This window comes from Neltuma alba, unplaced genomic scaffold (genome assembly GCF_004799145.2).
Source record: "Neltuma alba isolate B1F8T4 unplaced genomic scaffold, ASM479914v2 tig00011017_pilon, whole genome shotgun sequence".
In the NCBI taxonomy this organism is placed as follows: Eukaryota; Viridiplantae; Streptophyta; class Magnoliopsida; order Fabales; family Fabaceae; genus Neltuma; species Neltuma alba.
Window position 1 is genome coordinate 4,094 of NW_021635770.1, and position 17,210 is coordinate 21,303.

The 17,210-nt window shown below is 32.9% G+C and overlaps 1 protein-coding gene and 1 long non-coding RNA gene across 2 annotated transcripts; both read right to left on the minus strand.

Annotated features, from left to right (window-relative positions):
* Positions 1-3,965: 3,965 nt before the first annotated feature.
* On the minus strand, positions 3,966-4,796 carry LOC114760756 (adenylate isopentenyltransferase 5, chloroplastic-like). Its single transcript, XM_028950047.1, has one exon. The coding sequence runs from the start codon at positions 4,794-4,796 to the stop codon at positions 3,966-3,968; it is 831 nt and encodes a 276-aa protein (XP_028805880.1).
* A 4,643-nt stretch (positions 4,797-9,439) lies between these two features.
* Positions 9,440-10,554, minus strand: LOC114760755 (uncharacterized). The gene is made up of 3 exons (XR_003742086.1): positions 10,469-10,554; positions 10,291-10,395; positions 9,440-9,471 (listed from the first exon to the last, which is right to left on the minus strand). It is a non-coding gene; the product is annotated as an uncharacterized LOC114760755 (long non-coding RNA).
* Between the last annotated feature and the right edge of the window lie 6,656 nt (positions 10,555-17,210).

Below are 17,210 nucleotides of genomic sequence, written 5' to 3' on the forward strand. Positions count from 1 at the left end.
TGGAGAAACATGGTTGTTAGCACTGCTATCCATGTACCAAGCTAAATCAAAGACGGTACTTGGTGAAGCAAAATAAGCTTGAGGAGAGAAGGCCTCTGATAGCATATTTCTGAAGTTAGTTGGTGGTTAAAAGGAACATTATAGCGATGATAATAGTTTGTAACTAGATGACCAAAATGATGACACAAGTTTAGGGGAAAGGTTGGCTTTTTGAAAGAAAATTTTGTGTAGTAAAGGAAAAGTAAAGAGTACATGAAATCATTTATCTCAAGATATTTGAATTGTCTCCTTTACCATTCTTTCAATAAGCTTAATCCGTGGCCACATTACAAGCTTATAAAGTCCCACTGATTTTAGAAGTGTGTGAAACTATTCTTCTATTGAGAGAGAGCAAAATGCTAGACATATGAAGCTCTGATGTTGGGGTTGTGTTATACTTATTGAAATGTTGCATCTAATCTTAACAATCACAGGAAAATTATATTATGACTCCTCTCTCACACACACATTTTGAAAATTGCTAGAAAGCCTGTTGTTATGTTATGGATCTTGCATTCTTCTGTATTTCACTATGTTTTTATTGAGTATATCTTGTTGAGCAACTATAAGGAAAACTTCATGCATGCCAAGTAAGTGGATAATTGATAAACTGAGTTGTTTTACTGTATGATTTACTTGAGGATGAGTAAAAGTTCAAGTTTGGGGGTGTGTTAACCTTACGAAATTCATGTTATTTCATCACATTTTCCTTTAGTTGTTACACTTCTTGCAAAAATTAATGCATATCTAGAAATACTTATGAAAGGAAAATGTGCATAGTTGATACTTGGGCTAAAGTTATGAATATTTGATTAATTGCCAATATTTTGTCCCTAGTTCATCAACTTTGGCTTTCATAATTTATCTTGCTTTGTAGGTGATTGAAGCTTGCTCATGGAGCCATTTGAAGCAAATATTAATGCCCATGAAGTTGGAGAGAAGCTTAGAAAGTCAAGACACAATGGAAAAGTCAAATAAAGAAGAGATTCCAAAATAGTGAGCCGTTAGCCTCAGCCAACAGAAGTCTTTGGCTTTAGCCAACAAAGGAGGCAGAGAGAAATTGGCTGTAGCCAAGAGAAATCTTGGTTGCAGCCAACATAGAATTATTGAAGCTACGCATTTTGGAGACAACACGTGTCTTAAGGCTCCATATGCTGTATAAATCGAAGGGATGCACCATTTTCACTCATTCTGGTCTTCTGGGGTGTATTTGGGAGCTCTTTGGTGTGCTAGAGCATGGATTTTGATAGAGATTGAGTTGGGGTTTCGAAGTTTGGAAGAGATTTTGGCTTCATATCTTGGTTCTTCTTCTCCATTCTCCTTTTCTTTCACATGTTCAATATTGCACTAGTTTATCTGTATCTTTTCACAGAATTTCTGAACATGTATAGCTAAACCTTTGATTCTAGGATTATCTTGAACCTTTGCATGGATTAATCCTTGATTCCTAATCTCATTTTGTGATTAATAATATACATGTGTTTATTTTACCCCTTGCTTAATGCTTCTAAGCACTTGATCACCATTTAGATGTTATGTTCATTTAAATGATACTTGAGAAGGCTAGTTTGAGTGTAGAACTTGGGTAAAATTATGTGAAAACTTGAAATTTGCTTATCGAATAGACGGTTTTGTTGGTAAGAGAGAGATATACTTGCCAACCTTACATAGTTACTTTATGATTGGAGCTTAAAATTGGGTTTTATTACTTGTAACAATAGATTGAGCAACTAATAGAATTAAAACACTTATTCTTGACTTGAGAAATCTTTTACAAGTACATTTGAATCATAGACTAACACATATTTTCCTTAAAAGCTTTTATGATAGGAGGTAAATTGAATGTTAATAAATTCAAGGGGGTTAAATAATCTTAGCTAAGTCCAATTTTATCATTGAAGTCCAAAAATCATTTGTTTTAACTAATTTCTCCTTTTAAAAATAATTTTCTTTTACTCTTGATATTTGTGTCACTCAAATTCAAGGTACTAAAAGCCGGACCGCTTAATGAAACCGATTGAGACAGTGAGTTAAGGGTTAGTGGGTTAGATCAGCATCAAATCAGGATCAGATCGATCGTAATAAAAATAATATAATTCTTAACTATATAATAACAAACCAAAATAATGATATAAATTTTAAAATAATATAAATAAGTGGCAAAAATAATAACACAGTCCTACTAAATATAACAATCTTTTTAGTTTTTTATTAATAAAAATAAATATTCTTAAAATCTTTTGATTTTAAAAAATTTATAATAAACAGAAATTTTTTAGAATAAATAATTTTTTAGACTTTTATTTTTTTTTACATCCGTTAAACTCATAAGCTATACCTATACATAGGTATCCTTATAAACCTAGCCAACTGATGCATTGGAATATGAATTTTTTTGGTCTGCATTTATTTTTTATTCGACTTTACAGCACTTTGTTTTTTGGGAAATGACAATAAAATACCACTTGAATTCCAAAAAGACAAATAAGGGACCTGAATAGGCAAAATGACAAATAGGACACTGGGGTACCAATCTGGAATTTTGATTTTTGATGTCAAAACATGTTGCAAAACCCATTGACAAGTAATAACTCTCACTATGAAAGTTGTAAATCCACTATGTGTTTTGTAAAATTCAGCGTGGAATTGTATTGTTTTTTACAGAAAAGTTGCCTAACCCATCAAAACAGGTTGCAAAAGCATTGAGCAAGTAGTAATTCTCATTATGAAAGTTGTAAATCCCACTATGTGTTTGTAAAATTAGGCAAAACTTGCTCGGCCCTTCAAAACAGGTTGTAAACCATTGACAAGTAGTAACTCTCACTATAAAAGTTGTAAATCCCACTATGTGGATTGTAAAATTCAAAATCAAATCCCATATTGGTACCTGATGCCTTCTTTGTCATTTTGCTTATTCAGGTCCCTTATTTGTCTTTTTGGAATTCAAGTGGTATTTTATTGTCATTTTCCTTGTTTTTTCCAACGCAGCAGGATTGACATTACATCTTTCCTTTTCGCCCACACGTCTGCTTCCTTCACCCTCCTTCCTTTCCAATTCCTCTTCGTTTTCTTCCTCTTCTGTAGGCTTGCTTGGCCTTTTTTTCCTCTCTCTCTCTCATCAACATTTTAGTGTTCTCTGTCTCTCTCTATTAACCATTATATATCATGCTAGGTAATTTTTTCATCTTTTTTTCTTTTATTCAAGTTTCTTCTTTCTTGACATGCTTCTATCTCTATCTTCTTCAAGCTTTCTTCTTTCCTATTAGGGTGTGGCGTCACCCTTAGAACCTGGAAGGCAAAAGAAAAATTAACCCGGTGAACCCATCTTACCCAGCGAGTTACCTAGGTTACACCGATTCAAAACAGGTTAGTCCAAGTTAGTTTCTCTCCAATTTTGAACAAGAACTAAACTGGACAAGTGACCAGTTCACATATTTTTGATCCGAACTGCCCGTCCGATCTGGTTTTTAATACAATGCTCAAATTAGACAGAAGTGAGATAATCAATGCTTGATCACGTACCGTTTTGAAACCAAATCCTCATAGCAATAATACTTTTCTCATCATTTTATTACTTGTCACTATTCAAACTTGGAGTGCAAACAAAGTCTCACCCCAAGATAACGTTACTTGATCCTCAAACTATGTTTAAAAAAATGCATGCTATTTGTGATCTAAGTGTTTCGCATTTAAGAATCGAAATTTTGAAATATATATGTTTATGTATGTATAACAATAATGAAATATTATTATTATTTCATAAAAGCTAAAACTTAGAAGACATTACATCCTCTTATTTTTCAACGGTTTGAAAAAAGATATGCAAGTTAAAAATCTATCTTGTAGATATATCCCTCCACCTTATATAACTTCGCCAATTATGTAGTCAAAAAGAATAATTATTCTGTAGCTTTGCCCTCACTCATCTAGGCTTGAAGGAAGCTCTGAACAATCTGCTTGCTGGGATTAGAAACCAGATCTTCCCACAAACACTTATACGCACTTCCATTTAGAGCAGCCTCAAATACCTCAGTAGCATCAATACGATTCAATCCCCAAGCAAGCTCATCATTGATGCGTTGTATCTTTGCAAGTTGCACTCGAGCCAGCGTATGAGTGTTACGTTTCATTCTCTGAATGGCGTCTTTGAGCAACTCTTGTTTGGTTTCATCGTCGACATTAGCATCGTTCTCAACTTTAAAATACTCGTGCAGTTCAGGAGCGCCGATGGCTCTTCTGATTCCAGCAGAATAATCAGCCTCAGGAAGGAAGTACTCTCTGGTCTCATCCACAAACCCTGCGTCTGCCATTTCATCGACCCTTTTGTCCAGATAGGGAAAGAGGACGTCAAGAGACACGTCGAGCCAGAGGAAGCAACAATCATATTTGGAGCGAAAGTCCAAGGTGGGATCTTCCACAAGGTATTCGAGGTAAGTGTTGGAGCCTCCGACGATGATGGGGAGGTGTCCTCGTTGGGTGATGTGTTCGATCGCAGAGATGACATGGTCGCAGAAATGGGTGGGAGAGTAGTCGAATTCGGGATCTTCGATGATTCCCAGGAGGTGGTGCGGGATTCCTCGTCGCTCAGATTCTGGGACCTTGTTTGTGATTATGTCTAGACCTTTGTAAACTTGGATCTTGTCGGCGTTGATGATTTCAGACGGGAAATGGGAACCCAGGTCAATTGAAAGCTTGGTTTTTCCTGTTCCAGTTGATCCCATGATGAACACAACCTTCTTCTTGTTGTAAGCAGCCATTTGTTCTTCTTCACAGCTGAAAAGCAAACTAACAACATAATAAAAGTTTATTTAATATAATATGAAGTATGTACTACGACCCACACACACACACATATAATGAAAATGATATTAGTTAAAGGCTGGAAATGCCTAAAATTTTTTTGTTCAATTTTAAGCATTCCATGCGATGCACACAAAACGAAGTTGAAGAAAACAATTGACAGTTAAAAAAACTCAAAAATTATTTTACTATATTGATATTTCTCCATATTGTACGAAATGAAATTGATCTGAAAACAGCATTTCCTCAACAGAGAGGAAATTTCATTTCACAAAACCGATATATATATATATATAACTTCTCGTATAACTAAAATAGAAATCGAGTATGATGAACAAGACCAATCACCTGAAAGACTTCAGATGAAATCCTCTGAGATGAGGAAGAGAGATCAAAGAGCTCCTAATTGTGTGTTCTAACATTTCGATGGGCCTGTATTTATACATGCACCGCCATACCTCCAAATTAATGAGTTAAGAATATGCATTGTACATGAAATATAGTGTGAGATCCACCATTAATTACCATACAATGTTCCTATTCAACTTTTGAAAAGTAAAAGAATAAATATAACATATTTACTTTTTCCTTTGCGAAATTATATAGCTGAACAAAGGAAAACCCTCGTAAGAAAAAAAATTAAGCTTGTGGGGTGAAGAAACTAAACGTTTCGTTCATTTAATTCAGAAAGAGTCCTACAATTATCTCGGGTTTGGATCCTCTCAGAGCGTGCGGTAAAGTCGTGAAATGAATGAATGATTAAAACATATTTACTAAAATCATGATAACCTTTTTTAAGAGCTTGATATAAATTAAGAGCATGTTTCGAGCGAATTCGCTCAACCGAATCAATCCAAAATTAAACGAAGCTTATTGATTTTGATTTTAATGTTTGTTACTATTTATGCAGACATAATTGTATTTCTATTTGAAAGTAATTTTCAAGTTCTACAAGTTGAATATTTGAATTGAGAAAATTAGTTTGTACATTGCTTTCTACATGGGTTTTGGTTGTCATACGTTCATAATACAAATAAAAGAAACTTGTTTTGCTGAAGGTGTGTATATTCACATTAATTACAGAATCTGGGATTCTAATACATTATTTACTTTTAATTGTGATTAAGATTATAATATTGAACTAGAAGAAACACCACGTACTAAATGCATCGGATATTAAAGATTGTAAGCTCTGACATTAAAGGATCAATCGTATGATTTTGATCATAACAAAATTATAAATTGAATGGTTTCTAATATATTTGATTTGATGCATTGCATAAGACTTTTATATTATAACACAAAATCGTTGTTAATATCTTAATGCATGGGATTGTATGTTTTAACGCGGTTGAGGCATGAATAAAACAATCACTATTTGACACTGGAAAATGGATGTTGCTGATTATTAATTGAGAAGATCGAAGGACCTTCACCTCAAAAGGAACATTTTAAAATATATAATTATATGTAATTCTTTTTTAAGTTAATAGGGCATATTAACATCTCAATCAACAATTTTTCCGCCAAGATCAAATTTATTAAAGAGTAAAACGATTACAACATTTTTTTTTCAAAAAACAAAATTAAAGCTCATTTGGTCCTAGATGACCAAGTGGGCCATACGAGACAGAGAACATAAAGAAAACCGAAACAAAGACCCATAACAAGAGACACAAACAAAGAAACATAAGAGCCCAAGGAAAAATTTTTGTATGAACTTGGTCATAGGAAGCATTTAGTTTTGCCCCGAGTGTTTAGACTGTAAGCTGTGTAGCAAAATACTTCACGAGTGATCAAGGCTTAAATTCCATGTTTAGTGTCCCACAGCATTTTCGAATATGATTACCTTCAACAACAGAAAAAGCTATGCGTAGCTTAAAAAAAATAGTTAGATTCTATCAACGACTAGTTGCCTCAGTAAAAATGTCACCGTCATGTTTAGATGAGATTTTATATTTGAATTCGGGATTGACATGTTTGTACGTACGCATATATTTAATTTTATTATATTAAAAAAATAGTAGTAGTTGTTGTTGGATTCAGAATGAGAGATAAAGCTAAAACATAAAACAAGACATTACATGAGGCAGTTCTGGCGGAGACCCTTGGGACAATCGTCCCAAAGATCATCAAACCCATTAACTTATGAGAATATATAATGCTGTCAAACCATCGGAACCAAAGGTAGCGGGCTTCGAATCATTGGTACGTGAGTACTTGAATTATTGTTGATCATTCATAAGTATGCTGGAGATATTAAAGTCAGTTAAGATCGTAGCTTAGTTTGTTGAGATCACAAATTAGTGTTAGGATTTATAAAAGGGTCTATAATACTACTTCCGGTTCTTAATATAAGAGCTTGTTTGACTTTTATTTTTGTACTAAATATAAAACCTCAATTCACTTTCTCTTTTATATTTATCCATTTTTTCCTAAGATGATCATTGTAATAATGGTAATTCTAGCCAATACACTTGATTAATAAGGATACTTTAGGAAAGACAATACTTATTTATCACAAATAACCAACTTAACTAATTTCTTTAATGTATTCAAATTAGTCAACTAGCTCTTATACTAGAGACCGGAGGTAGTATGTTTAATTAGTTGTTAAGGATAGTTGTGTCCTCATCTAGATGGTACGCAACATGGTCCCCATATCTCTTTATGTTCATACCCCCCCCCCCCAAAAAAAAGAAAAACTCACGAGTAGTAAATAATCCTGCAGGCAAACTCACCAAACCGTTGATTTGCAGAGGATTATCAAGATTTAATCAAATGCTAGATAACGCAAAACTATGAGATTTCTGAGGATAAGACCAAGAACCCGTCCAATAGCTAGTTTGTGCGGTATTATGAGGTGTGAAAAGATCTACTGGCAGCCCGGTTACTTGAAGCCATAAAGAAACTTGTCAAATATGCAGCTTTCTGGTATAATAAGAAGAAGAAGAGAGCCACTTATGAAAACCCATGGATCACTAGATAACATATGCTCAAGATCCATGGGAACCTCAAAGTAATAAGAAGCAAATAACTCCGTCCCGTAATGTTGAATGTAGCTTCCAATTATAACTGATGAGAGTCTTAAGTTTATCATGTGGATGAATTTTGCTGCTGTCCAAAAATCTTGGGCAAAAACACCATGCATGCCTGATGATCCTTGGTTGAAGATTGAGGAGTGGTAGTAAAATTCATTCTTTTGCGACGATTTCCAAGTCATGTATATATGTAGAGGAGAATTCCAACACCAGATAAGATAACACACAGGAAAATACCAGCAGAAAGCAGCAAGAAATTGTCGTGCCAGGACGAAACCAGCTTAAGCAAAGCAAGGCGGCAAAGTCCACCACCCACCGACTAAGAGCGAAATTTCTCTCCCCCTTTTTCGAAGTCCAATCAATATCAATAGTATCATACTTAAATGAATATAGCCCTTTCCAAATTATGTTTTTATCGGTAAGATGACAAACACAATTAAAGCAATACCGCTGCGTTAATTTTATTATTATTATTTTTTATTTTTGGGTGATTATTGAGAGCTTGATATTTGAAACACCCCACCACAATCACAGGGCAAGTTGTCTGAAATGGAATTGAAAAGACATATCGCTACAAAAAAAAAAACCCAAATACCGATGGAATTACTGACGAATATAAAATTACTGATGGAATTTTTGACGGATTTGTGACAGAACGAGATTACCGACAAAAATTCTTTCGTCGCTAATTTCATTTGCGACGAATCCGAAATTCCGTCGGTAATTTCTGACAGATTTCCGACAAAAATTCCATCAATAATTATCAACAGATTTGCGAGGGATAATTTCTGTCAGTAGTTTTTTGACGGAATATTCCGTGGTTGATCAGCCACGTAATTTGCGACGGAATATTCCGTGGCAAATCAACCACGGAATATTCCGTCGCAAATTAGCCACGGAAAATTCTATGGGAAAATCTGGGGCTAATCAGCCACGGAATATTCCTTGGGTAATTCCGTGGCTAATTTCCCGCACCAGTAATTCTGTTTTTTTGTTGGTTTTCTTATATTATAAAATTTATTTTATTTTGATTAATTGTTTAGTTTGTCAAGAGGAAGTAAAAGGTAATTGAATTTGTTGAAAATCAAGCATATTGTAATTAAAAAATATAGTCTTTCACAGATCCTGGATACATGAAATGTCAAATGTCAACAACTAAAAGGCAGAAATAATAACCCAAGCTGTCTAATAATAATGACCCTTAACTATCATTTTCTAAATTTCTATTGCTACTAAATGGCTTAGATAATCTAATTCCCATTCCCTCCAATGCAAACATGATTTTGCTGTAATTTTGTTTCATCTCTTCATGCTCTTGTTTAATTTGTTGCTTCCCCTGTGTAAGCTCTGTTATCCTCGTACGCAATTCAGTTTCAACATTAGGATTGATGCTAGTGCTGTTAATAGAAGGAGAAGATCCCTGAGGAGCACAAATATCATCATCCGCCTCGGATCCAAATCCATAGATGCAGCCCTTCTTGTTCTTGCCACCTATAACCTCTAACCATATATTAAATTCTTCCTAATTAGATTGCACGCTTAGAGAGCCTCTTTCAGAACTTAATTCTGCCTTTCTCCTTATAAACTCATCCTATAAAACAAAAGGTGTAGGATGAGGTAAGTGTATGTTTTATTTAAATAAGAATTCACAATCATGCATCACTAAAAAAAGAAATAATTCATCATGACATAATAAAAATTTAGTAGTTATGTTAAGCAAAACCATAATCAATAAAAAAGAAATAAAAATATCCCAATTTTGTATGATGGAAGGGGGAAAAAAATGAATCTGATGCCATGACACATGTTGAAGGTTATCCCAGAACACATGTTGATTTAGTAACAAATTTCAGGACATGTTCAAATTAAAACTATAAAATTTTCTTCTAGCAAATTGGTGCAGCAAAATATGAATGCCTCATGTGCTTTATATATATATATATATATATATATATATATATTTAAGGCAAGATCCTTTTCGACTTAATCCCAACTTCAAAAAAATAAATCCAGAACAAGTTAAATCTAAAGGAATAAGAGTGATATTTAGAAAAACCAATTTTCAAAAATAAAATTGCACCAAGAATAAGAAAGGATACCATAATTCACTAATTTATACCAGATGATGACATTTACCAATTCTATTAAATTGAACAATATGCAAATGTAACCCAAGTTCAACAACAAAGCAAAGCAGATTGGAGAGTAGCGTGTGTATAAGTTCTATAACTTCCAACAAGTCAAAAGCAATAGACTTTTGCCTAACACTAGTTAGCTTTCGATAGTCAGCACTATCCAAATGATTTAATATGACTAACATTCAATAAGACACACACTACAACTAGTCAGGCCTCTGGCCGTCAGCACAAGTTCAGATCCAATACAACAAACATTAGAAACATATACTCACATGAGCTAATTCTGCTTGCCGATCCGCAAATTTTCCGGTTTTATCATTTAAATGCGTCCTCTTGAATAGTTCAAACATAGTAGGGTCTCTTCCTAACTCCAAAGCCTGAAATTATTTACGAGTATGTATTACATATGCATTAAATAAATAATGATTTAATTTGAAGATAAATTCTTACTAGCCTCCTCTTATGCTCAGTATTAGGAATACTCCCACCTTTGTGTTGAGTGCCTCTTGAGGTTGAGGCTCAACTAACTTTAGCAATCTCACACTTGGCCTTATAATCTTTTGATGCCCATATTCTCTCTAACTCATTCATCACTTGATGTGGAATCCATTTAGCCCTAACTTGTTTTTAATACAAGTCTTGCTTGACAGTATGCATTGTATTTCTTAAAATTTATGTGCACTTTGTATTCCAAATTTTCTTAATGCCATCATTATACTGTGGCAACCATTTATATTTTCGCTGCATAAATGAGTAACAAAAAAAACATAAAGTAAACATAATGAGAGAAAAAAAGCTGAAAACATAAATAATTAGATATAAGATTTACCGTCCATTCATCAAACCACATTTTCTTGTACTCAAGGGGTGTTGCTTTCCAGTTAGAAACATGGATGGTCAAATTTTTCTTGAATAACAGAAAGAATATTTCGTATAGTAACAACAGCAGGATTAAACCCAATTACAATTTTGTAAAAAAAGTCATTATAAATGTTGTTAGAATGGCTTTAATAAACTAAATGAAGATGCGAAATAATATAACTTTGATAACAACTTACGTTTTCTTTTCAGGATATATCCATGTTTGACCATCTGAGGAATCATAACCCGATGGTGAAAAACTAGTAGGAGGGGCCTGTGGAGTAGGGGGATGCGAGTTTTCAGTTCTAGGAGATGGGATCTGAGGAGATGATGCTTGAGGTGATAATGAGGCTCTACTATCATATTGAGTCATCATTGGAGATAATGAAGATGACAATGAGGGTCTATTACGTTCTTCATTTATAATTGGAGATGAAGTGATCAAGTTTGCTCTATCACGCTTTAAACCACGACCTGTCATCTACATATTCAAGAACCTTGAGTTAGTAATAATAAATAACCATCACAAAATAAATCTCAATAAAAAGTAAATCAATTAAACTTGGCGGGTTTGATTTTTGTTTCGTTAGCAACAAACTTGGCTGCGTTACAGTGGCAAACATGAATCTGTGCGCTTTGATTGCAATAATATGCATAATTCTTTTCCTTTTTCCCTTTGCAGCCCTCAAACTCTAGTTCATGCTATAAGGTATGTCATTTGCACTACAAAAAAACATGCTTTTAGCGACGGAATTTTTTATTTAGCGATGGATTAGCGACGGAAATGGATTAGCGATGGAATTTGTTCCGTCGCTAATTCCTTTATCGCTAATTGGTTAGCGACGGAATTGAAGTTCTATCGCTAATTAGTGAGGGATTAGCGACGGATTTTCCGTCCCTAATTAGTGATGGAAAAATTTCGTCGGTAATTAGTGACAGAAAAATTCCGTCACTAATCCGTTGCTAAATCGATTTTTTAAAAAATAAAATAAAATGCCACGTGGCACCTCTACCAATTGCCACATCATCACTGGGGACCACCTCCACGTGTCGGTGCCACCTCATGTCTACTGCCACATGTGCTGCCGCCTCACCTCTGCTTGCCACGTGTCACACCTCTGCCTACCACGTGTGCCTGTTACCTCACCTCTGCCTGCCACGTGTGCGTCACGTGTCACCACCACATAATTCCCTTCTCAAAGTGACTTTTCCATGGCTTGAACCCAAGACCTCCTCCGTGCGCACGTGCAGCTTTACCAATTGAGTTGCAATGAACCTGTTGACTTATTATGTAAAATTAAATATATATTATATTATTTTACACAAACAATTATATATACATATATATTATTAAAAACTAAAAATATACTATATGATAATTTTAATCATAACTATTTTAATGAAAAAATAATTTTAAAATATTTTTTTACTATTTTTATAATGTTTTATGTTTTAAAAAATATTTTTAATATAATTTTAATTTCTAACAACACTAATTTTGAATTTTACATCATAAATAATTTTTCATAAATAATTTTTAAATTTATTTTTTAATTAACATTGATAAGATATACAATTTAATTATATATATTATATTACATTATATTATATTATGTATATGTGGTTTATATATTTGAAGAAAATCATTTACAATTAGTCAAAAAATCTTGTTATTCAAAAAATAACTACTATAGTAAAATCTAATAAATTATTCTATATAAAAAATTAAATGATTTAAATAGATTATGATAAACAGTATTTTCCTACTTGTATATATATCCTATGTAATTTATTTTCTTAAAATTTGCAATGGAATTTGTGACGGAAACAAATTCCGTCGCTAATTTTTGACGGAATTGCGACAGAATTTCTGTCGCTAATTTTTTTGACGGAATTAGCGACGGAATTCTCTGACGGAAAAATATTCCGTCGCTAATTTCGTCGCTAAATACGGATTAGCGACGGAATTTAGCAACGGACAAAAATTCCGTCACTAATCCGTCAAAAAAATTAACGACGGAATTTCCGTCGCAATTCCGTCGCTAATTTGCGACGGAATTTGTTTCCGTCGCTAATTAGCTGTTTTTTTGTAGTGTTGCTCACAGTTACATTTACCTTCCTATTTCTGTCTTTTTTCCACTCTTGAATTGTTCGTTAAATGACTTGACTGTGTTTTAGTGCAGTTCCATGTTGCCATCGAAACTCAATTATATTAACAGTTCGTTCATAAATTTCTAGCACATACTCTATATGACTGTACTGTAAACTTCTTGCCTTCAATGAAGACTCTTTGATGCCTGTTATTAAACTTTATGGTAAGAAGAGTCGAAAGGAGTTTCATAGGAAATGCAAGATAGCATAGTCCATGTCTTTCCTTACTCTTCTCATGATTTGATCAAGAAAACAAAAGTCGGGAGAGTATAAGTAAAAAAATTTTAGGGGTTATGAGTTGTTCCAAAAGAATGTTTCGTTGCCCTGTCACAGTGGCCCAGGATCCATTAGCAACAATGATTTTCCTATACCAAGACATTATTTGTACGTAAGGAATTTATGTGTGGTTTTTGGCTCTAGAGTGAAAGATACATATTCAACAAACCAGATTAGAAGCAAGCAGAGCATATGTAGAGGCAATTTAACGTGAGGTTTGCCATGTGACACTTGAAGCTTGATCAAGATATTCAAAAAGTGATTCAAGTCTTCCCATTTCTTATTGAAGATATTATTTTTCAGAATGGGATGATCTTACTGTAGCTGAAGACATAATTGGGTAATAGCATTTTTTTTCTTTTTTGACACCAAGAATGGGTTCAAAACAATGAAGGCTTACCAATTTCATATCCTGTTTATTACTTATTTTGAAAATCGTTGCTATCCAAAGAGTTTTGCTAATTTTACTACACGCCCAGCTGCAGCTGAGTTAAACTAGTTAATTTCTTTTTTTTTAAAAAAAAGGTTGGCATTGCTTTATAAAAGTCTAGCAACTTTCCTTTGCTGATGAATAATAGTTTGTTAATTATTTTAGCTGTTATTGTTTCTTTCAATCCTATCCCTTCAGGTCATGTTTTTGCTTTAGAATTGATTTACCATTATATGTATTATATCTTCCCATTGTTAGATATAGACAAACAAAGAACGGGGTTTGAATTGTGTGGTGCACTTTGTCAGCTTTTCAAGACAACAGATAAGACAGCAATTCTAACTAACAAAACCAGTGTGCTAGAACAAAGCAGTTTGCTGGGTTGACAGTTAATGAGTGATTTTTCCCCAGCCAGGTCACAAGCACACGAGCATGGATGCAAGATGGTTTGTGATGCTCACGTAAAACATTTATCAAGATGTTTTCCCTCATTCACCACCAATGAATCATTAACTACCCTTTCTAACACAAAGGGGGAAATGTCATGATAACGCAAAATGGAAGAGAGATACCCTCTCATAGGATAGGTTTTGCAGTTAACCTCAATCTAACACTAAAACCACGAACATAATCCCAGACAAAGCTTCAAAGGTTTCGTAATGAATTGGCTAGAGTGGGATTAAGAAACCAATGAAAGAAAGTAAGATAAGATTACTATGCTCATTACAGTTGGATGCGTCTCTGATCTGCTAAGAAACCATTCAAAGTCTTAGCTTTGATTCTTAAAAGCAGGAAAATGAAATCTTACTTGAAGGCAAAACCACGGAGCAGAGTGTTAACAAGACAAGTCACAGCAACCGAAAATGGCTGGGGAAGAAGCTCAAACCATCAGGACGCACAATTGACCCATGCACGAACACAAGCCCGTGAAGCACAGTGGAGATGACGATGGTGAAGCGAAGATGTAGAGGAGATGTGGTAGCTGTGTGGGAAGCTGGAGAAGAAAGCTCTGCCTGACTAACGATGGAGAGACGGTGCCAGATGAAAGCAACAGAGGTAGACAAAGGACGGAGAGACGATGATTTAGAGGTGAAGTGAGAGACAAGATCGCAGGGGTAGAGGAGGAGTGATGCGAGGCCACTGGTGGCTAGAAGAAGAGGAAGCTTTCTTGCGAAGTATGAGAAGGCAGAGCTGGGGGCAGTGGCTTGCGTATGAGAAGGCGAGAGGAGAGGGATTACGGCTTAATGGAGGGAAGGTCAATATTTTTTGAGGGAATTGATTTTTCACCAAAAAAACAAAACCATATGTCAAATTTGCTTTTATAAATGATAAGTTTAAATTTAAGTCTTACTATTTTTCACACACAAGAATAATTATATTATATTTAGAATAATATTATAATGTTTGGCGGCTTTTTTTTAAATCAATATCTAGAAAACTTGATATTAATGTTGATATATTTTGTTCATATAATTTGATTTATATTAATTTGCATTTAACTTTTAAAAAAAAGGAAAAGAAGAATCAGCTTTTCAAATTAATATATTATTATATGATCTATTAAATATCAGTTTAATTTTTTCAGTCTAATTTGAAATAATTTGATATTTTTCAGTTTAAAAATATCCATATCTATTTAAAAAAAGATAAGATATGTATACATAATATATATAACATTGACAAGATCAAATTACATGAAGATATGGACTAAAAAAGGAGAATTATGTTGTCATGAATAAATTACAAGAGATGATACAAAAGATTTATACATCTCTCACATTATAATGATGACTGCTGTAAATTATTGTAATGTACAATCAAATCATTAAGCAGTTTGCTTAATTAATAGGAGTTGTAATTTTTTAATCAAGGGAGAATTAGAGAGAAGGACCAATAAGCAGTAATATTTATGAGAGAAGATCATAAAAATTAAAATTATCTAAAAGGAGCAAATATTCAAATATAAATTTGAAAAATACCATATTGCCCCTATTCTCAAACCTCCTAAATGTTTTCCTATATTCCCTCCTACATTTTATTATTGAAACTAATGCAAATGACTAAATTTCACTAAATTAAACCTGATTTCTCTCAAAATTTGCAACCCGCGTATAAATCAATTTAAAAATTATGCAAATATTGTTGATTCATGAAAAAAAAATTAGAGTTTTATTTTTTTATAAACAATTTGAAATTTTCTTCTTAAAACCGTCAAAGATTTTAATTGAAAATAAAAGTTATATACTTTATCAAAATTTAGATTATTATTTAATTTATTATATGCACGATTTTAAAAAATTCAAAAAAACTTTTATAATTTATTTTTTTATTTAATAAGAAATTTACATCAGATTTTCAATAAAAATATCATGTAATGTTAAGAAATTTAAAGAAGGGAAAATTGGGGACCCTATTGAAAATTTAATTAGCAAATGGGACCTAAGGATTTTGTGCAACTTAACTTCTTTTGTGTGTGACTTATCTTCCCTTATGTGCAATGTATCTTCTTTTCTGTGCAATGATATTTCTTTATGTGATGTGCAACTCAATTTTTCTTTGTGCAAATGAAATTCTCTTATGTGCAACTAATTCCTCACATCTAAATAATGTTTTGTGCAAACTATTTTCCCTTTGTGCAACTTATCTTTCTTTTTATACAACTAATCTTTCCTTGTGCAATCAATCATCCTAGGTTCCATTTGCCAATTAAATTTTTAATGAGGGATTTATCCCTAATTTTTTCTTTAAAGAATTCGGTTAATTTATTATAATGTTATAAGATCCCTCGTCAAAATCATTTAACAAAAGCCACCTAATTATGTAATAAAAAAAATTCATGTAACGTTAAGAAATTTGAAGAAATCATTTTCTTTGCATTTTTTAAATATTTCTTATACAATGAATTAATAATAATCTAAATTTTAATAAAATTATATAATTTTTATCTTTAATTAAAGTCGGTGATGATCTTAAATTTTCTTATTTTTTATAAAATAAAATAAAATTTTAATTTTTACATGACTGAACAATGTTTGCATTTTTTTTAATTGATTTTATGTAGGTTGTAAATTTTGAGAGAAACTATGTTTAATGTAGTTAAATTTATTAATTTATATTAGTTTTAAAAATCAAATGCAAGAGGAAATATAGAAGAAACTGTAGGAGGTTTGAATTAGAACAGTATAGTATCTTTAAATTTGTATTTGAATATTTGGTCCCTTTAAATAATTTTAATTTTTATTATCCTTTTCTATAAATATCACTCTCTATTTGTCCTTCTCTCTAATTCTCCCTTTAATCAAAGTGTCACATCCAAATCCTGAAAATATAATCATGTTAAATATTTGGTAGGAAAATTTTGCTGTTGCTTACAGTTCTATCAAACTCAATACTAATATGTTAGCAATATTGTTATAAACCATTCTATACAAATATTTGCCTTGCACTCATTATATTCTTCATATGTCTATTCTT